Below are 22914 nucleotides of genomic sequence, written 5' to 3'. Positions count from 1 at the left end.
CTTCTTAAAAGTCATAAAAGCAATCAAATAGGAGCCCATTTATCGTCACGTGTCTTCTGACCTATGTGTGTATTCCCAAAGGTAATGTTCATATTTCATTTTTTCCACAAACAGACTTGTTTATATGGAGTGTTTGTTAACCTAGTCTGTCAAATAGCAATTGGGAGAGTACCTATTTTAATTACAAAGTTTAATTCTTGCAAAATGAATTTCAAGGACCGACATGACAATTGACTTGAAGGAAAATTGACAATTTCCTTGTAGGAAACTCCATGTTTGAGTGAATGTCAGGGATTTGTCTTTTATGTTGAGGGTTTGTCTTTTCACAAATAAGGTGATAATGGCTGATAGAATGTTCTAATGCACTTGTGTCTTGATGCTTTTAAAGCGAAATAGTGGTACAGTTTATATTTTTTATTAAGATTTTCAGTTTACATTGAGATGATGGAGATAAGGTCTCATAGTTAAATATTTTGAGGCCTTTGTGCAGTTATGAAAGATTTTTAAATGTGTCACCAGGCACATTATACATCTAAGTTACTTTACTCAGTTTCATTTAAAAAGGAGGCAGAATATATCTCGAGTTGTAAATAAGTAATGTGTTTGGGGATTGTTTCTGGTGTTTTATGGAGGGAGAATATTAGGTATTCATTTTTATTGTATTATTTTTCTAATTGCTGTAGGTGGTTGGAAATAGAAAATTTTTGTTATACGCTGTTTGGGAGTTGCATAGAAAGTCTGAATATTGTATATTAGGTCTTTTAAACATATCTTTAAGAGACTAACATATGGAAAGAACCAACAAATATCAAAGGGTTAAAAAAACTCAGAAATGTGGAGCTGCTAGAACCTGAATGATTTTGACTTTAAATCATTATCATGTATACTAGTGGACATCTAGAAGACATCTATTCTAATAGCAATTCTAGGCTCTTGGGTGCCTGCAACTCTGCTTTATAAAGAAAGCAATTAAATGCTTAGAAAATAGATTCTAACCCAGACATTGTATTTCTACTGAAATAAATAGGCAGAACACTTAAAGTCTAGTAACAAAGCAGTAAAATCCCTCATCAGATTTTCAGACCTGATTAGATAAACATTGTAAAATTGTCAGATTTGATCATTAATCTGTATATTAAGTGTCAGCTTTCAGAAATTTGGGCTCCTGATTTTTTGCACAGTCTAGGTTTACCTCTGACTTGTTCTTTCAACTTGAGATTAAATCTGATGATCAAATATGGGGGTTATATGTGAAGTGATTGAAAAGGGATTGAGAGGAATTCATTAAATCAGTAATGTAAGGAAAGGTAACCTAAAAGTATAAGCTTAATTTCAGAAAGTGATTAGGATATAAATGATTAAAACCATTAAGATTTAGTCCGTACTGGGAAGTGCTAACATTGGAAGTGAGTATCATTTAAATTAGTGCTACATCTAAGCCAGACATCAACAGATTTCTGCCTGTGGTCTGTTTTTTGTACAGTTCCTGAGCTAAGAATGGCTTCTACCTTTTAAAAGTGAACCATGTATATAGTTCCCAAAGTTTAAAATACATGGTCCTTCACAGAAAATGTTTGCTGACCCCTGGTCTACACCATCACTTAGGTCAACATAAGAGTTGTTTTTTTTAAAGTTACAGGTGCAGATTAAATTGCCCTATATGGGAAGTTGTGAAATTTGAAGTATTTAAAATTTTTTACTTCTTAATCTCTAATCAGAGTAAGGGCAAGATATTCAGTAGCTTTTTAGTAAAGATTATTTTTTAAGAAATTACTGAGTTTGCAACCTAAATATTCTGAAAGCTGTTATGGAAAGTATAATTTGCTAGACTAAGACACAATGGCATGGTTATAGGTTTTCACATTTAGCGGCAATTATCACTTGATGATATCTTTCTGTTGTGCTGACTGTGCCATAAGATAAGAAATAGAAATATTTTACATGGATAAAACAAATGTCAACTTCATAGGTTGAACTGGGGCATGAATTAATGGATTCTGAGAACTGTGTTTCTCAGCTTAATCAGGATATCCATTTAGGCAGAATCTAGCTTTTGTGTCATTACTTCTGTCTTATCTGGGAGTCAGTTCACTTTGAAATGGAAAGGAAGGGTGAGAAATAGCCCATACAAGTTAGAAAATGACTTACCAAATTATGTTTTTGTTGGAGGTGTTAATTATGTGCAAGTCAAATTATGTGACTGTGGAAGTTTACATGAAATTTACGTGAAGGTGAAAGACTCAGTTGTGTCTGACTGCGACCCCATGGACTGTAGCCTGCCAGGTTCCTCTGTCCATGGAATTCTCCAGGCCAGAATACTGGAAGGGGTATCCTGTCCCTTCTCCAAGGGATCTTCCCAACCCAGGAGTTGAACCAGAGTCTCTGGCATTGCAGGTGGATTCTACCAGCTGAGTTGCCAGGGAAGCCCCTAATTACATAGGTAGTGTTAAATCAGTAACATTAGTCCCCTTTGCTGCCTGTTGGAGAGGCTGTGACCATTCCGGTGCACTTGAATGTGTATTCTAAGTCTTGTGCTTGGAAAACAAAGAATACTTGGTGATAATTATTCTGTTACCTTTGGTTCTTTGTGAATTTTTCCAAACTGCTGCTGCTGCTAAGTCGCTTCAGTCGTGTCCGACTCTGTGCAAGCCCATAGACGGCAGCCCACCAGGCTCCCCCATCCCTGGGATTCTCCAGGCAAGAACGCTGGAGTGGCTTGCCATTTCCTTCTCCAATGCATAAAAGTGAAAAGTGAAAGTGAAGTCGCTCAGTCGTGTCCGACTCTTAGCGACCTCATGGACTGCAGCTAGACTACCTAAAGTGCTAAGAATTGCTCTGAACTGATCTTGGTTGTGGCTTTATTCCTTATATAGTGGCATAAATGTTACTGGCATGGAAATGTGAAAAACAAAGGGCTAGTTAATATTTAGGATTTTGTTACTTGGAGAACTGAGCTGCAAGAGTGAGCAGTAGTTCGTTTGGACAGTATTGTTTACACCATAACACTGTAATTGCAGTTGCAGCTGACTTCTCTTACAGATTTTAGGACCAAAAACGCTTCAATTTGAAGAAATGGCTTTCATTTACCTAGAATGGAGATGTATAAAATGATCCAGCTGAACTTGGTTCTTGTTATTGCCCAGAATTTTGTCAGTTTGGGACTGAAGTTTTCTTAATTAGCTGATGAATAATGTCCAAAATTTTATTATGGAAACTTTTACACATTGAATTCCTTGTTTCACACCTTGGGTGTAATAATCCACAGTCAGTTGTTGCTTTGTTTGGCAGGCACACTGACAAATAGTGACAACTGTTAGATAAGCACATGTTTAGACATTCTGTCAATGCTCAGGCTGCCAGAGGTTTGGAAATGATCTAACACATCAAAGAAAATGGCTTCCTCTCCACCCCCAATTGCATTTCATAGCTGAAAATATTTAGGCTTACGTGACTGGTGAAATGAATTAAACACAGGAACTTTTCTGTTTATAGATGAAGTTGGTTTGTCTTTTCTGGAAATTCTGAATTTCCAGTGAAGCTTCTACATTTTTTTTCCCCAACAAAAAAGGAACACATTTTCCTAAAAACTACAGAAAATTTGGTTTCAGCTTGATACTGTGTACTTGTTTATCAGGGCTTCACTTAGGTGCTACAGTTGTAGTAACTTAAAAAGGCCATGGGAATACTGGGTTGGATAAATTACTTCTGATAAAGGTGTTCATTGGTCACTAATCATACGAAGAAAATCAACATACCCAGCCAGGTATATTGTGTGTGCTTCCCACCACTGTATTTTGTTCAGAAGAGTATCCATTGGAGATCCAGTGGCACTTTGTCACTGTATCAATACAGTGGATTGATACATTGTATTGATACACTGTATCATACAGTGGATTGATACAATACATTGTATCAGTACAGTGTGTTATACAGTGGATTGGTACAATATAATACATTGTATTGATACAATGTATTATACAGTGTGTTATACAATACAGTGTATTGATACAATGCATTATATAGTGTATTGATAACAATGCATTATACAGTGTATTGATACAATGCAATACACTATCAATATATTTGAATTGGTCCACCCTCCACTCCAGCCCTGCATTTTAAGTCAAGTAGAGCTGGAAGTCAAGACTGAAATAGAGAAGTGCTTTGGATGCTGTATATTGCTCGGTGAAAATAAAAATCATCTGAGAAGTTCTCTTTAGGAGAAAACGGACAGGTTATTAACAGAAAATTGCCATTATACTATTGCTTGAAGAACTTAAATAATCGGCACCTCCTAATGACACCCAAACATGGATGTTCCTCCTTACCTTTTTTTCTTTTTTTCAGGATCATCAATTTCTTGTCACTTAAAGTTATTAAACTTTTATCTACAGATTTTTAGAGGAAAAATTTTGAGAAGTATCCGTAGCTGGAGAAATTATTGGCTAACTATCCTTTCTAGCTATTTTTCATCTATTGCAAACACATGAAAAGTGGGTGTTTTAACAACAACCAAAAAGTCTCTATACAGCTGTTGTGAAAGTTAACCTGCCACAGACCAGAGGCATCTAAAGGGAGTGTTTATAGGAGTGCAAAGGAATCCAGCCATCCGCAGTTGCAAGAGGGGGAGAGGAGAGGAAACAGGAAATTGTGAAAAAGAAGGCAAATGGTCTTTAATGCCCTCTGTGATGGAATAAGGTTAAGATTTCTTTTTATAAGTGAAATCTGGTGACATCCAGTTTTCACCCTGAGATTTTTGGCATGTTAATGCAGGTTACGATCTTTCTGGTGAAAATCCAGGACCTATGAAAAACAGTCTCGATGAGAATCTCGTAATAGCTTTTACAGTATTTTGTTGGGTCCAGTTACCTGTGGGTAGTATTAAAATCTGAAATTGGAAAAGGGAAGATACAGACTCCACCTGACATTCTCTTGCCTAGGCAAGGCCAGGGTTCCTTGTGGAAGAATTCTTCACAGTCGTGGAAGTTGATAAGTGGCCTGAATTAATTTAAAGGGACCTTGTGGCATCACATAATAGGTCTGTATGTTTCTTGGAGATGTGATTGAAATCTCAGCCAAATTAAGAATGGTTTTGCCACTTATAAATAAAAGAACCATCAACAAAATGTGGAACCAGTTACCATAGAATAAAGGAAAGGCATTTATGTTTCAACAATTCATACAAGCAACACAACTGAATAAAAACAGCCCTAATTCGTTTTTACTTAAGAAACAGCCATGTTTGGAAAAAATCAGGTTAAGTTGGATGGAGTTATAGATATTTTAATTAAAGAGAGAACACACTGTTCTGGTTACTTTTCTATTTGAAAGGCATAATGTTTTTATTCATAGTTTTAAAACACTTTCCAGTTTCCTTAAAATAATGGACTTTCTCAGAAGTGTTACTTCCCGTCTGTGACCTACAGTGTGCCTTGTAAGATTTAGATAGCTGAGTAGATAAGTTAGCAAACTTAGTGCCAGATTTGTCCTTGTGTCATTTAAGATTTTCCTGCTTTTTAGGTAGTTTCCTAAAGAACCAAGAATGCTCTAGAACTTTAGAAGTATGGAAATGCCAGTTTTTGATTATCTAGTAACAATAGGTTCAAAGATTTTTATGGAATCACAGGTATTGTCAACTACAGTCAGAATCCCAATTGATAAAAACTTTGTTGTGCAGTCACTTGCATAGAGAAGAATTACAGTAGTTGAAAGTTAGGCTCTAAAACCAGACTGTGGTATCAGGTTCTAACAGTATGACTTGGGTTTAGTTAACTTGTACCATAGTTTTCTCATCTCTGAAGTGGAGAGAACACCTACCTTAAACTAGTCATGGTGAGACCTGAGTTACACCTCTTGAAAACTGCATGGACTAAGTACTGTGTTAGAGGTTGTTGATCATTATTAACAATTTCTGTAAGAATGGGAGTAAAGGCAAAAATTGGCTTGTTATATAAACTTGTATTTCTTTCAAAGATCTATTGCTTCAGTTACTACTCTTTAACATCCATCCCCTTCTAGTCAGTGCTGTGATAAAGCTTTTATTCACTTTATGATATTTATACAGTTTTAGTCTACATTGCTAGGAAAGGAGTTCCTGACTCAAATTTTACTGAATATTGCCCAGCTGCCTGCAGAAAAGAGCCAACTAACAGTACTCTTAACCAGCTAATTTTTAATGTTTTTAATTTGGTAAGGGAAAAATGATAATTTTTATTTCTTTGATAAAACAGGTGGGGTTTTTCATGCTTATTGGGTATTTATATGAATTTTGTGAGTTGCTCACTCAGTCCATTTTTCTTTGAAGTGCTGGTTCTTTTTTCATATTGATCTGTAAGTTATCTGGCATATCTTGAAAATATTTTTATCTAACTTGGGTGTGTTTTGCAAAGTTTTTATTGGAAACTTATTCTAGTGTAGACATGTAAAAATATGACTTGTTTCTTTCCATCATCAATTAGCCAACTGATTAAATTCCTAATCCTTTCACCCCTCCCCCACTAGGGTGAAGAAGAGGACTTTCTGATCTCTTTATTCTAGAGTGATTAATTTGAGGGTTTACCTATTAGCCTTTCATAAGGGTGGATAATGTGAATGTCCTTGAGTCCTGCAGGCTAGAAAGAGAACAGGACTAAGCAATCTTTGGAAGGCTTGAGCAGTGATACTGGGACAGATGACAACTACATCAGGTGGAAGAAAAAGAGCCTGATGGAGAAAACCAAGAATTGAGTAAGGGGTACTGACTAGAATAGAATGTGCCTAGCTTGGCATCTCTTTCACTGGTGTCTGGGCATTGGTAAGTTGCAGCTGTAGGCTATTCGTGGAAGCTGAGAAATTGGGACAGGGTGGAGGGGAAAAGGCACTAAGGGGAAAGAACTAGATAACAACAGCTTGGCTTTCCTATTGCCTATAAGGAAGACAGAGGCCCAGGAAATGGAGTTTCTGGCTTCTGGTAAAGAGGGTCTTTTTAATGAATAATTGAAGGTAATGATCTTTACACACAAATTGGTAGAGATGCCCTTGAATTCACTGAGAATGAACTTGAACTCTATTTGTAGTATTTAGGTCCCAGAGAATTCAGGAATTTGATAGTTTCAATAGAGCAGAGATTTCTAGGTTGGCTTTTGGGATGTGTATCAGGAGTGAGGATTTAAAGTATTGCTAATTTTCCTGAGGAATGAAAGCCTGGCTATATGAATATTGGTGAGCTCTACTAGGCTTGGTAAATGAGTTAATCTGATCTAGGAATTTTACTTGTGTGTGGCCAGAAAGGAAGATTATAAAAACTATTTGGAGCAAGGGCAGAATGAGGTTACCTATCCTGTCATTTACAGAAAGAGGGCATTTATCTGCCAGAGTGAGCAGCCAAAGGCATGCTCAAATATGTTTTTGGTAGCTTAGCAGTAAACAATCCACCTGCAATGAAGGAGACTTGCAGGAGACATGAGTTTGATCCCTGGGTCGGGAAGGTGCCCTGGAGGAGGAAATGCAGCCCACTTCAGTATTTCTGCCTGGGAGATTCCATGGACAGAGGAGCCTGGTGAGTAACAGTCCATGGGGTGGCAGAGAGTCAGACACAACTAAACAGCAACATGTATTGCAGTAGTGCTGTCAGTCAATGGTAGGGTAGAATTGGGGTTGAGAATGAAGAGGATTACAAGCAAATGCAATTGTCTCAATAAAGAGGAAGCAGGCATAGCTGGACTGCCTTCTAGAACAGAAGAACAAGGTGGAGGTGGTGGCAGGAGACATCTCTTACTTTATATTGATAACCTACTCTATCTATCTGATTCTCCAGCACTGTGGACCAGGCATGGTGCTGGAGAATCAGATTGCTGTGATCCCTGCCTTCAGGTTACTTACAGTCCAGTAGAGAAAAAGTGCATTGTACAAGGGGAGTGCTGAGGAGGCTTCTGCATCCTTAGAAGGAGACTTTTCTTTTAAGAAAACAATTGAGGACTGCAGTACCACCTGGGGCTTTAAGGGGAGGGAAAAGGTAGTGGTGGTGGTTTTGTTGCTAAGTCATGTCTGACTCTCTGTGACCCCATGGACTGTAGCCCACCAGGCTCCTCTGTCCATGGGATTCTCCAGGCAAGAATACTGGAGTAAGTTGCCATTTCCTTCTCCAAGGGAAAAGGTGTGGGTGGTTAAAAAGGAGACTGGGACCTGTGTGTTGAAGCGGGAGGGGAAGAGTGGCTAAAATGGCTATTAAGTAATCAAAAGAAAGCAAATATAGGAACAGCAGGTATTGCAAGAAATAAAAGTTGGTTCTTACTCTCAAGAGGTGACAATTTGGACTGCTGCTGAGGTGGCAGCTTTGTCTGTCATGACCTATTGAAATAGTCAAACAAGGGGCTCCACAGCTTGGGTGCAGACAAGCCAGTGCTGAAGCTGCAGAGATGCAAGGAACCACGCAGTGGGGGGTGCTACCCAGCAGTTAAGCAGAGTAGAATAGATACGTAAGGAAGAAGCTTAAGCTTTTCAAATAAAGCCTGGGAGGACTAGCTATGTTAGTCTGGAATGGCAGGAGGCATGGGTGAAAAGCTAAACATGACCTAGCAGAACATTTGTATCTCAGGCCGATGGGGCATACTGATCTAGACATAGATGTGGTCTATAGTAGCAACTTTATATACAGTTGACCCTTAAACAGTGTGATGATTAGGGGCATCGACTCCCCTGTGCAGTTGAAAATCTGCATATAACTTTTAGTTGGCCGCCTGTAAACGCTGGACTGGAAGAAACACAAGCTGGAATCAAGATTGCCGGGAGAAATATCAATAACCTCAGATATGCAGATGACACCACTCTTATAGCAGAAAGTGAAGAGGAACTAAAAAGCCTCTTGATGAAAGTGAAAAGTGGAGAGTGAAAAATTTGGCTTAAAGTTCAACATTCAGAAAATGAAGATCATGGCATCCGGTCCCACCACTTAATGGGAAATAGATGGGGAAACAGTGGAAACAGTGTCAGACTTTATTTTTCTGGGCTCCGAAATCACTGCAGATGGTGATTGCAGCCATGAAATTAAAAGACGCTTACTCCTTGGAAGGAAAGTTATGACCAACCTAGACAGCATATTCAAAAGCAGAGACATTACTTTGCCAACAAAGGTCCGTCTAGTCAAGGCTATGGTTTTTCCTGTGGTCATGTATGGATGTGAGAGTTGGACTGTGAAGAAAGCTGAATGCCGAAGAATTGATGCTTTTGAACTGTGGTGTTGGAGAAGACTCTTGAGAGTCCCTTGGACTGCAAGGAGATCCAACCAGTCCATTCTGAAGATCAGCCCTGGGATTTCTTTGGAAGGAATGATGCTGAAGCTGAAACTCCAGTACTTTGGCCACCTCATGCGAAGAGTTGACTCATTGGAAAAGACTCTGATGCTGGGAGGGATTGGGGGCAGGAGGAGAAGGGGACGACAGAGGATGAGATGGCTGGATGGCATCACTGACTCGATGGACGTGAGTCTGAGTGAACTCCGGGAGTTGGTGATGGACAGGGAGGCCTGGCATGCTGCAATTCATGGGGTTGCGAGGAGTTGGACACGACTGAGCGACTGATCTGATCTGATCTGATCTGTGGCTCAGCATCCAACAATGGATCATGTAGTACTGTAGAATTTATTTTTAAAAATATGCATATAGGTGGACCCATACAGTTCAAACAGATATTATTCAAGGTCAACTATAAATGGTTGTTGAATGAATGGTCCTCTGCACTGTTTGCCATTGCTAGTAAGAGTTTTGGTTTCTACTCTTGCCTTTCCCCTTTCTGGACAACATAGACAAGAAAGTTGCAAGAACCCAGATTGGAATGTCTAGGTCCACACAGCAAAGGATGTAATCTTAAGGCTCTGCAGAATGCAAGATGAGGTATCTGGATTTGATTACAGCCAACTCTCAGTTCCTGAGATTCACCCTGAGCTGGCTTACCTGCCCTCTAGCTGCACCCAGATCTGATGGGAGCACCCACAGGTAATGACCACTGGAGCAGGTGGCTGGGTAGACAGGACATGCCTTGCCGGTTGGAGGTACATCAGCTTTCCAAACTTCAAGTTTTGCCACTCAGAGCATGAGGGAGCCACACCCCATCTTTAACTGGTCCAGAGTCAACTTCTCACCACAGGAGAAGGTGAGTGGGCGAAGGGAACTTGAGGGGAAAATGGAAAGAGAGATGTGTTGAGGCAGTTCTTCCAGAGGATCAGTTATGGGAGCCTCATGTGAAGGGAGATAATCCATGTTGGAGGGTAAGTAGCCATCATGGGTAGGAAGGTAGTCCACTGGGAGGATGGTCAAGGGGCTGGCTGGGTTCCCCGGCTTTGAGTCAGGGCCCTTGCTTCCTAGAACCTTGTATAGATCCACCCCTTGTCCTGTCTCTGCTGTGGGAGCCCTTGGAGGTGGTGGGCTTGAGGCACTGTACCCTGTGTCTTCCTCAGAGGTATAGTGACCTCGGACTCCTTGTCCCTTTTCTGACCAGCTGCGGTGATGGGGAGGTCTGAAGACTGGTGTCACTCGACAAAGGACTTCGTTGATAACCAGCGGCTCAGGTTCTTCAGGAGTGGGCCAGTCTGTCAGGAGCCTATCCAAGGCCAGCTGTGTCTTTTCCTGAGAAAGGGAAAGAAGAGACTCATATGGCTATGTTGAGTAAGTAGCCTTGACAACCAACTTGTTCAGGGTTCCAAAAGGCCCCACAGCCTGCACTACCTAGTCAGCTCAAGGCAGAACACTGTGGGCCCTTAACTTTGGGAGGTAAGAGAGGCAGTTAACATTGTTGGCGAGCTGTGGACTCCTCTCAGCCCCCAGCAGTGAGTGAGTCACTATCCCACTCAGCCGTCAGCTAGGCTGTTTCTGGTGAGTCAAACTGCACCAGCTGCTTTTCCTCTAGCATAGAAGGCACAGTGGGTGCAGAGGAAAGGCTGAGCTTGCATCTGTCTGGGGAGGAGGCATGGAAGACTTTAAAAGGACGACACTAGAGCTGAATCCTGAGAGGTGTATAGTTTTTCCCAGGTAAGGAGCTGGTGGGGCAAGGAGGATTGGTCTACTCTGGAAGCTGCTAGTTCTTTCTTAGGACAGGCACACTAAGGCTTTAGAAAGAGAAGGAGGTCACATGATGAAGAGACTTTTAAGGGATACTTAAGAGTTCGGGCTTCGATACAACTGCTGAAAGGTTTTTGGCAGGGTAATATCCTTGTCAGTTCTGCTGTTAAGACTCCTCTGGAATAACTTATTTGGAAGAAGTTTTCATCCTTTCCTCACTATAGCTAATTTTGTCTGTTACTCTTCTTGCTCTTTCTCAACATCTAGTTGGTTACATCTCCTTTCCAAGCTTACTACTGATTCCTGAGTCCAAGTTTAAGCACTCTATTAACATTTCTTTTTATAGGCATTATTGGGCTCTCCCCAAACTTGAAACTTTCTTTTATGCTGCCTGCTTGATTTTTCTGAAGCAGAGCTCCAAAGCCCACTTTCAGGAAGCCCCTAGTGACTGTTCCCCACACTGGATTCCTACAACAGCAAAGAAGCCAGCTGTTGGGTTCTTGGCACAAGATGCTTTATACTGTTACTAAAAAAAAAAAAAAAAGGCATACCCCACCCTCGCCCCCACGCCAAAACATGTCTGTCAGCTGCAAGCAGGGACCAGATCTTATAGGAGGATAATAAAAATAGCCTTTGTCTAGGGCAAATCCTGAGGTCTAATCCCAGTTCTGAGAATCTACAGCTTGGGAAAACTCAATACACCTCTCTGGCCTTTGAATCACTTATCTGTAAGATGCCAAGCTGTGTGAGAATGGTATGATCTATACTGGTCACTGATGTCCCCTCCCTTGCCTCGAGCATGGCAAGTGTCCCCAAAGTGAGTAACAATGCTGTCTCAGGGTAGACTTCTACAACGGGCCCTGAGCAGCCATTGGGTAGGTGTGTACTTTTCTTTCCAGAGCCTGCTCTTTTCCTATCGCTAAGCAAACTAGCCCTGGCACATTGGTCTGGCTTGGAACATGGCTGGCAGCTGCCAAAACACTGTAACCACCGCTATGGAAGGATCACAGAGAGTGAGGATCACTTTGTATTCATAAGGCAAGGCTCTGCCTTTTGACAGTTCTGGCAGTACCAACAGAGGCTGTACCTCAGAACTTTTACAAAGCAGGTCCCCTGGCTGACAAGTCCTGGGGCAAGGCCTCTTGGACCAGTAATAACTCAGGTATATCATAGGAACTATTTTAAGCTTTTACAAGCTCAAAATGGATAACATCCCAGTATTCCCTTTATGCTTGGGCCTTTTCCTCTTGAGTTTTAAGACCATGTCTTTTTGACCACATTTTAAGAAATGGTAGGAGGCTTCCCTGGTGGCTCAGATGGTAAAGAATCCGCCTGCAATGCAGGAAACCTGGGTTCAATCCCTGGGTGGGGAATATCCCCTGGAGAAGGGCATGGCAATCCATTCTAGTATTCTTGCCTGGAGAACCCCATGGACAGGCTACAGTCCATGGGGTTGCAAAGGGTCAGACATGACTAAGCAACTGATACTTTCACTTTCAGGGGAATGTAAAGTCTGATAACTCAAAGCACATTTTGTTGGAGGTGAAAGACTATGGTTTCTGATGTCTGTCCCAGCCTGTCACCAGGAGAGCAGTTTGGGCCTTTAAAAATAGTCTACCCCTGCAAGGGTTTGGTGACATGGGGTTCTGAGGCTGCCACAAGCCGATGGCATGGTTTTTTTTTTTTTTTTTTAATTTTCCAATTTATTGGGTTTTTTTTTTTTTTTTTTGCAAAAGAAATATAGGGACATAGTCTTGTAAATTTTTTTTTTCTGTTCAAAGAGAATTTGTAATAAAAATTAAGTGGCCTTCATGCCTTCAACCGCCTCCCCAAAGACAACCACCACTACCAGTTTCATATTTAGGCTTCCAGAAATATCCTGTGCACATGTTGGAGAGAGTGTGTGTATGTATGTGTGTGTATAATCACCTTCCTTTTATACAAATGAGAATCCACTTTAGACAATTAATACAAACTGCTTTTTTTCACCTTTAAATATACAAGAGATTTAGATACATGGAGAAGGAAATGGCAACCCACTCCAGTGTTCTTGCCTGGAGAATCCCAGGGACAGGGGAGCCTGGTGGGCTGCCATCTCTGGGATCGCACAGAGTCGGACGTGACTGAAGCGACTTAGCAGCAGCAGCAGCGGCAGCAGCAGATCTCAGTTTTGTTTTTAGTAGTTTCATAACCTCTTACTGTACAGATATACCCAAATGTTTAACCTGGCCCCCTGGCGGCAGGTTACATTAGGTAATGCTTGGCTTCTATTTATAACGCTGCAATGAAAATACTCATAGTGTACAACTTCGGGCATGTGTGTGGCAATTTCTGTTATTGTTTCCCTGTGTTACTTTCTCTAACCCTTTGTTTATCTCAGCACCTCTTCTAAGCTTTTTATGGGCTCTTCAGTGGCTCTGTATGCCTCTGTGTCCCCTCACACCCAGGCAGTGGCAAATAGAGACCATGACACCAAAGCCGCCAGTGTGGGAGCCAGGTGTCCATGACTGACCCAGAGCTGCTCCCCACTGTGCTATTTCAGGCTTTCAGGACATGGGACTATGGCATCTCAGCATTGGAAGAGAGAGACCTTAGAGCTCAGCTTATTCAACTCCTGGTACCTGAATCCCCTCTAATACTAGCAATGGCATCCTTATTGAGAACATTCTCATAGGTCATTACAATATTGCCTCCAAGTGAGGGTCCAGTGTGGGAACACCTCTTGAGTTAGTCTTTTCAGCTCAGAAGCTCTGACTGCTGGCAACACCTCCCTCACCCTGTGCTGAAGATCTTTTAGAACATTTAAAAGTATAATGGCAGACAGCACATCCTACTTATATGTGAACCCAGGATCCACCTACTAGTCGACTAACACTGGACAAGTTACTGAGTCCTCTGTGCCTCAGCTTCCTTATTTGAGAAATGGGGATGATAACATTATAACCTCATAAAGCTGTTGTACAGGTTAGATGTTAATACATGAAAATTTTTTTACTGGACAAGTTACTGAGTCCTCTGTGCCTCAGCTTCCTTATTTGAGAAATGGGGACGATAACATTATAATCTCATAAAGCTGTTGTACAGGTTAGATGTTAATACATGAAAATTTTTTTACAGTGCCTGGCATAGAGAATGTACATTATATTTTATATGTAAACATATTGTTGTGTAATATTGTTACATATCATAATATACTATATAATTATATATCATAAATACTCAAATATACATCATATACATGCATACGTACATATATTGTTATTATTATACTGTTCTTGCTACTGTAACTTAACAGGGACAAAACTCAACAGAGAAAGAAGGCTTCAAGAATAAATCTTCCTGGGAAGAAAATGAATGATCTTTGCCTTATATGATCCATGTGCTTTATATGGCATCTGATTTAGTCTTCACAACAATATATATGAGAGATATTGTCAACTCCTATTTTATGGAGGATGAAACTAGGGCTCATGTCATCAGACAAGCTCCTCAAGGATCACTGACATAGTACGTGGCAGAGGTGGCCTTATTTCAAAGGCATTAAACTGTGGTGACTTAAATTCCGACTGAGGCAGACATAACTGGGACCAGCTCTTTCCCTGAGGAGCAGCTGGTACCACTGTCTTTTGGTCTGAGAAAGGGTGTGGATGAGAGAATGCATGGGTGACTGAAGAGGAAGAGTCTTAGAGGAACCGGGCTCTAAGACGTGAGAGTGTGGGGCTGCTAAGGCCCCAGGTGATGGAAAGAACATACCCGCCCCCCCCACCCGTTCCCCTTTATTCCCCTTCAGTGCATATTCTGGCTCCGCATTCAGATGCCTTCAACTTCAAGGTCCTTGGCCAGAGACCTCTCACCTGCTGTGAGCTGCTTTCCCTCCTGGGACTGTGTGGCAGCAGGTCCCTGCATGTCCTCTACTCCCAGCAGTCTCCTGTGCTAGCTGAGCAACCTCTCCTGCCTTAAAACCTTTTCCTTGCACAATGGAATGACTTACTGGCTTCCTGCCAAGACCAAAATAGTCTGGGCTCTATCTGTTCTGAGCTCACAAAGGACTGGGAGCATCGCAGTAAAAGCTTCAGTGCTCTTGAATTTGGATGAGCCAACGCTCACCAAATACACTTGCTTTTTAAATCTTTTTTTGAAGTAAGCTGAGGTGAGGAGGGGAACATAATGCACAGATAGGAATGGAAAGCTTTGGGTTTTTAGTCTTGGTCATAAGCTTCAGGGGCTTTCCAGGTGGCTCAGTGATAAAAGAATCCGCCTGACAATGCAGGAGATGTGGTTCGATCCCTGGGTTGGAAAGATTCCCCGGAGTAGGAAATTTCCAACATTCCTGCCTAGAAAATCTCATGGACAGAGGAGCCTGGCAGGCTACAGTCCATGGAGTTGCAGAAAGTTGGACATGACTGAATGAGCATGCACACATAAGCTTCAGAAAATTACTATGCGTGGGGGTGATGACTCAGCTGGTAACCTGGTATGATAAGCAGCTTATTCACAGGATCTAAGCACCTAGGTTTCCCTGTAGCTACAATGGGAGACTTAGAACCCCATCAACTGGCCACCACGGCTTTACACCTTACCTCCACAATAGGATATTTCTTGGCCCAAGTGCTGTTTGCTGGATCTGGAATTTCTTTGCTACACCACTGAGGTCTGAGGGCCAAAAGGAGAACAAATACCCTGCAGGTAAAGACAACATGGCATCTGGTTAAGTGTGCACACAGTGGCATGGGAACACAGGTTCTTAGTGAGGTGATTTCAGTGCAAGATTATGCAAATGAATAAAATGTAAATACTGCAGGAGAAAGATGTTGCCTCACCTAAGGCTGGACTAGTTTTCTATGAAGTCTGGACAGATGATAAAGCTCGTGCCACAACCACTTAGGGTTTGCTAAATAAACTATGGAACTTTCCCTCAGTATGATGTTTAGCTATCACTGAGCAGCCAAGTACTCATTCAACAGACACTGACTGAATCCCTAATGCATGACCAGCACAGTGCCACATGCTGCGTGGATAAAACAGCAAATAAGAGGACATGGTCAATACCCTTGGGGAGATTACTATTTAGTAAATTAGAATGTTTATAAAGAGCTTGTAATGGGAAATAAACTGTTTTGCTAAAAGTAAATAAAGAGTAAAACAGGATACAAGTGGCATAAACAGCTTGGACATAACCAAGCTTAAAAAAAAAAAAAGCCAAGAAAAAAATACCATATGGAAATATCCAACAGTAGTTGTATTTGGTGATCAGAAGGTCTTTTATTTCTTTCCACATCTCTGGGTTTTTGAAGATACTTTAAGATGAGTTTATGATGTGGAAGAAAAAAAATCCAAAAAGTGTTTCTTGCATGCACATGACTTAAATATTTTGCCTTTTTTTTTTTTAAATTAAAGAGAAATATGAAGCAGTTTTAAAGATGTGGCTTTAATAAACTTTGTTTAATAAGAAAAGTGAGCTGCTGCGATGTATTTAGCCCTTTGAAATGAGGTGAGGCCATGTGAGTAGGTTTTTTTCCCCCCAAAGAAATGTGAGCAAAGGTTCCTGTGACCTAGTATAGATCATGCAGATGAGGAAAGTACCCAAAGAATTGTGGGCCAATAAAATGGAAGACAACTGGATCCCTAAGTGGCTGTGTGGAGCAGAGCTGATGACCAATCAGATGACACACCTCAGAATTATATGCGAGAAAAATAAGCTATTTTATTAAAGCCACTATATTTGGAGGTTCTTTTATTTATTTATTTTTTAACAGCAGATGCCTCCACCCTAACTGATACTATTTCCCTCAGGAGGATGCATGGGATTCTAGTTGACTCTTTGAGTTCAACTTTTTCAAAGTCTACCTAAAAAGAGCTCTGCTTTGAAATATGTATCACATATGAGAGGGCTTTAATAAATGGAAAGCCTTTCAAACAAGTTCAATGGCCAGTAGAAAATGACTTTTCTACTGTAGTTTTACTTTGACCTCTTCTCCTACTTTACACAACATCTGAAGAAAACTATTGAATAACTAATTCATTTAAAAAATTCTCCATACCAAGTGGTACATGTTTAAAGAAATTTTAGAAACTATAGTTAAACAGAACTAAGATCACCTATGATTCTATCCCCGTTATAACCACCATTAATGTTTTAGTGTATATGCTTGGGGAGGAGTATATTAACTGCCATCCAGTACACGTTTTCCCCTCTTTCTTGGAAAGGGACCCTGATTTACTGGGACAACAAGGAGCCCAGCTAAAAGGTCACAGTTTTAAGCATCTCTTGCCTCATCAACTTCTGGCCAATGAGATGTAACAAAAAGTGTCACGTGTGACTTCTTCACATGAAGACTCCTGAAGAGGTAGGTACGGGCACTTCCTTCTCCCTGGAGCTGTAGAATGCAGGTCCGACGGCCACAGTCCCTGCAGCCACTGGGCCCTGAGGTGAACTTCATGAGGGCCTCATGAGGGCCATGAGGAGAGAAGCCAAGGTCGGGACAGTGCAGCAGAGAAAGGAGCCTGGGTCCCTGATGACCAGGGAGCTCCTACACCAGTCGTTACCTGAGTTTACTTCCTTTACCTGAGTGAGAAGCTTAGCTCATCTGTCATACTATTTTGGCTTTTTAAGTTATATACAACCAAATCTAATGCTCACTAATACATCTCACATGTCTGTGTGCATGTGTATATGCCCTATTTTTTTTAAAATGAAAGTACATTTTGTTTTACAACCTGCTTTTTAAAATGCCATATAGCAAATATTCATATGATTCATACTTTTCTTCTACATCTTTAATGAATGCATAGTATGCTATACGGCATAACATATACTGTGATTTATTTATCCAATTCCATGTTGTCAGGCATTTAGTTTGCTTCCAATTGTTCTCCTTTTATGAATAATACTTCAGTGAACCTGTTTGCCACTAAATATCTGTATATACCTATGATATACTCAGAATAAATTTCTAGTTAGAATTGTTAGGGGAAAGGTTTAATATTTTAAAAAGTTAAACATATACTGTCACTCTAAAAAGCTGAATATACTTAGTCTGCTACCAGCAATGTATGAGAAAACCATTTTTTTGGACCCATAGCAGCACCAGCTATTATATGAAAAAAACAAACAACTTTTACCAAAGTTGGCAGGTGTAATGAACTTACTTTTGTCGGAAGCAACGCATTGAGAGAACGCCCACCATGATGACAGCCATGCAGATACTTGGTGCCACAAATGTGCTCCAATTGGCTTTGCCTGCAGCAAAAAGTGGAGAAGGCAATGGCAACCCACTCCAGTGTTCTTGCCTGGAGAGTCCCAGGGATGGGGGAGCCTGTTGGGCTGCCGTCTATGGGGTCGCACAGAGTTGGACATGACTGAAGTGACTTAGCAGCAGCAGCAAAAAGTGAGCAAACCCTGTGACTGAGTTTAGAATGAGTTTAGAAATGTCCTCAGTGAACATTTCTAAATACTGACTGTGGGATCTCCCCAGTGGTCCAGTGGCTCGGAGACTCCGTGCTTCCAATGCAGGGGGCCCAGGTTCGATCACTCTTCAGGGTACTAGATCCCACATGCTGCAACTAAGAGTTCACGTGCCACAACTAAAGATCTTGCATGCTGTCATTAGGACCCAGCATAGCTAAGTAAATGAGTAAATAAATAAATACTGACAGTTGTGTGAACTCCCTGGGCTTTACAGCTCCTGCGTAGCTGGACTCAGGAACAAGGCTGACTCACTTTTGCCCATTCAGTTAGGGAGAAAGGGTACAAAGGGGCCAATTCTATGGTTCTAACAGAGGAGCTCCAATCCTACAAGGGCTCCTTCCTCTACTAGGGGCAGAGGGAAAGGGAGTGTGGTATACAAAGCACTGGCTGTGACCTGGAAGCCCTGGAGTCTGGTCCTGGCTCTGCCACTGGCTGATGTGTGGACCTCAGATAATTGATCTATAAATGGTGAATGATAAAATCTACCTTACAGGTTGTTGTGAACATTAGAGATGATGTATTTAAAGCACAGAGCCATTTATCTGAACATAGAAGGCCTCAAGAAATGGTAGCTATTAATTTTACCAAGCCACTGAATAAGCCTTCTAACTTGGGTCTTTGAAATTGTTCTGATTCCTTCCTCTAAACGATATTTCACTATGTATTGGGATTTTCTATTAATTCATGCAACATTTATTCAGTATAAACCAAGTAACAGGACAGGTTAAATGCTGGAATACACAGATGAATAGGCCATGGGCTTTGCAAGAAGTCATGAAGATAGTCCAGATGACAGATGTATAAACATGTAAACAGTAAACCATGATGCCATGGGATACATGTAAAAACAGCATATATGAGGCCCTGTTGCAGAAAACAAAATGGGAAACGGTTTCATGAGCAGCTCAGGAAGGTTTCCCCAAGGGCAGGATGTCAAAAGTTTAGAGCTGGATGCCTAGAAGTCAGCTATGCAGACAAGCTAGGGAAGTGCAGACAGACTAGCAGACTAGGCATGGAAGGAGGAAGCAGAGAGTGCTTCAGCAACCACAGATAGTCTGGTTTTGCTTTCTAGTACAAATGATGAGTTCGTGGCAGAGGATGGAGCTCGACAGGTGAACGGGACCAGATCATGCAGCAACTGGTAACAAAGCAGTTTGAATTCTAGCTTGAAAGCCCTTGGGAAACATGGATGGGTTGCCACAGGAGGTAGAATGTCAGCAACAGGGATCTTGTAGAAAGATTCTTCTTCTGAGAGAGTGAAGAACAGGTTAGGGGTGGGGAGGGTGTGCAGGGGGCACTGGCGGCCAGAGACCTGCTACTCCCATGAGAAGGGTTGTTCCCAGGGCTGAACAGGGGAATTAATGCTGGCAGCCTTGTTACCACCCCACACAACTGGCACAGCCTGGCATTTCTTTAGCATCTGCTTTGCTTTCTGGGCAGATGGGACAAGTCTGGAGTACCAGAAGCAGAAAGATGCTGAGTCCTTAATCCAATTAACTGCTCACAAGTTGCCTTTCATGGGAGTGCTGGGATATGAGTTGTCAGTTTTCCCAGTGGAGAAGTATCTAGCATAGGGTCCTGAATGATTAACTTGGTAGTCCTTGTCACAAACAAGAATAGCTTGTTTTATGCTTGGAGCAGATGTAAAAGGCACTGCCAGAGAGAACAGTGTAACTTAGCTGCTAGGAGAGAAACCCATGTTAGCTGGGCCACTTCGTCACATATTCAAATTTAACTTAAACTCAAATCTGAGTCTGATTTGTAGTTCTGGCACTTGCCACCTCTATGACCCTGGGTCATCGCTCTGTACCTCATACCTATGAAAAGATGCCCTAGGCCCTCATTCCTGCATTCATTTCCTATGGAGTGCCTGGCAGTGTGCCTGCTATAGGCATGTGACACAGCTGCAGTCAGGATCAAATGAGTGAAAGTATGTGTCACATGGGTTGGATCGTGTCCTCCCACCCTGAAATTCATATGTGGAAGTTTTAACTTCCAATTCCTCAAAAAGCGACCTTATTTGGAAATAGGGTCATTGCAAAGGCTATTAGTTAAGATAAGGTCAGACTGGAGTAGTTTAGTTCAATTCAGTTCAGTTGCTCAGTTGTGTCCAGCTCTTTGTGACCCTGTGGACTGCAGCACGCCAGGCCTCCCTGTCCATCACCAACTCCCAGAATTTATTCAAACTCATGTCCATTGAATCGGTGATTCCATCCAACCATCTCATCCTCTGTCATCCCCTTCTCCTGCCCTCAAGCTTTCATCAAGGTCTTTTCAGATGAGTCAGTTCTTCACATCAGGTGGCCAAAGTGTTGGCGTTTCAGCTCAGCATCAGTCCTTCCAATGAATATTCAGGACTGATTTCCTTTAGGATGGGCTGATTGGATCTCCTTGCAGTCCAAGGGACTCTCAAGAGTCTTCTCCAACACCACAGTTTAAAAGAATCAATTCTTTGTCATTCAGCTTTCTTTATAGTCCAACTCTCACATCCATACATGACTATTGGAAAAACCACAGCCTTGACTAGAGAGACATTTGTTGGCAAAATAATGTTTCTGCTTTTTAATATGCTGTCTAGGTTGGTCATAACTTTTCTTCCAAGGAGTAAGTGTCTTTTAATTTAATGGCTGCAGTCACCATCTGCAGTGATTTTGGAGCCCACCAAAATAAAGTCTGTCACTGTTTCCACTGCTTCCCCATCTATTTGCCATGAAGTGATGGGACCAGATGCCATGATCTTAGTTTTCTGAATGCTGAGCTTTAAGCCAACTTTTTCACTCTCTTCTTCACTCATTCACTTCACTTCACTTTCATCAAGAGGCTCTTTAGTTCTTCTTTCCTTTCTGCCATAAGGGTGGTGTCATCTGCATATCTGAGGTTATTGATATTTCTCCTGGCAATCTTGATTCCAGCTTGTGCTTCATCCAGCCCAGCATTTCTCCTTATATACTCTGCATTTAAGTTAAATAAACAGGGTGACAATATACGGCCTTGATGTGCTCCTTTCCCTATTTGGAACTAGACGAAAATGATCTTCACGACCCAGATAATCATGATGGTATGATCACTCACCTAGAGCCAGACATCCTATGTGAAGTCAAGTAGGAAGCATCACTACGAACAAAGCTAGTGGAGGTGATGGAATTCCAGTTAAGCTATTTCAAATCCTAAAAGATGATGCTGTGAAAGTGCTGCACTCAATATGCTGGCAAATTTGGAAAACTCAGCAGTGGCCACAGGACTGGAAAAGGATTCATTCCAATCCCAAAGAAAGGCAAAGCCAAAGAATGTGCAAACTACTGCACAGTTGCACTCATCTCATATGCTAGTAAAGTAATGCTCAAAATTCTCCAAGCCAGGCTTCAACAGTACATGAACCATAACTTCCAGATATTCAAGCTGGTTTTAGAAAAGGCAGAGGAACCAGGAGCCAGAGATTGGCCCCAGATGTGAGATGAGAGCTGTGGGACAGATTCTCTCACAGCTCTCAAAAGAAGCCAACTCTGCTGACACCTTGTTCTCAGACTTGCAGCCTCCTGAACTGTGAGGAAATTAATCTCTGTTGTTTAAGCTACTCGGTTATTGTGCAAAGTTTCCCACACACAAAATACAGTTGCAAAGTGCTTAACACAGTGCCTTGAGCATGATAACTATCTAATATGCAAAAGTTGTTAAAAAAGTAAGATCATGGCATCCAGTCCCATGACTTCATGGCAAACAGAAGGGGGAAAAGTGGAGGCAGTGACAGATTTTATTTTCTTGGGCTCCAAATCACTGTGGATGGTGACCTCACCCATGGAATTAAAAGATGCTTGCTCCTTGGAAGAAAAGCTATGACAAACCTAGACAGCATATTAAAAAGCAGAGATATCACTTTGCTGACAAAGGTCCATATTGTCAAAGCTATGGTTTTTCCAGTCATCTATGGATGTGAGAGTTGTACCATAAAGATGGCTGCCAAAGAATTGATGGTTCTGAACTGTGGTGTTGGAGAAGACTCTGGAGAGTCCCTCGGACTGCAAGGAAATAAAAGCAGTCAATTCTAAAGGAAATCAACCCTGAATATTCATTGGAAGGACTGATGCTGAAGCCGAAGCTTCAACACTTTGCTGATGCAAAGAGCCTACTCATTGGAAAAGACCCCAATGCTGGGAAAGATTGAGGGCAGGAGGAGAAAAGGGCAACAGAGGATGAGATGGTTGGATAGCATCATGGATTCAATAGAAATGAGTTTGAGCAAACTCAGGGAGATAGTGAAGGACAGGGAAGCCTGGGGTGCTGCAGTTCAAGGAGTTGCAAAGAGCTGGACAATAGGCAAGAGCTGTATCCTTGTTGGGATTATGCTCATCTTTCATTGAACAGATAATCAGAGGACAAGTACTATGTGCTGGGTGGTGTTCCAGACCTTGATAA

General features: G+C 41.6%; 1 protein-coding gene across 2 annotated transcripts in view; it reads right to left on the bottom strand.

Annotated features, from left to right (window-relative positions):
* Nucleotides 1–9601: 9601 nt before the first annotated feature.
* Nucleotides 9602–22914, bottom strand: part of IL12RB2 (interleukin 12 receptor subunit beta 2) — an 86841-nt gene continuing 73528 nt past the window's right edge. For both annotated transcript variants that reach the window (XM_086394305.1, XM_086394307.1), the window contains 3 exons: nucleotides 18183–18273; nucleotides 15614–15713; nucleotides 9602–10601 (listed from right to left, as the gene is read on the bottom strand). In XM_086394305.1, coding sequence (XP_086250431.1) covers nucleotides 10062–10601; nucleotides 15614–15713; nucleotides 18183–18273 — 731 coding nt within the window. In that variant the 3' untranslated portion in view covers nucleotides 9602–10061. The remainder of the gene's footprint in view (nucleotides 10602–15613; nucleotides 15714–18182; nucleotides 18274–22914) is intronic.

This window comes from Bos grunniens, chromosome 3 (genome assembly GCF_055505025.1).
Source record: "Bos grunniens cultivar Pamir isolate PY7600 chromosome 3, Bosgru_T2T1.0, whole genome shotgun sequence".
Taxonomy (NCBI): Eukaryota; Metazoa; Chordata; class Mammalia; order Artiodactyla; family Bovidae; genus Bos; species Bos grunniens.
Note: the sequence above shows the minus strand (reverse complement) of the source record. Positions and strands in the feature narration are given on the sequence as shown.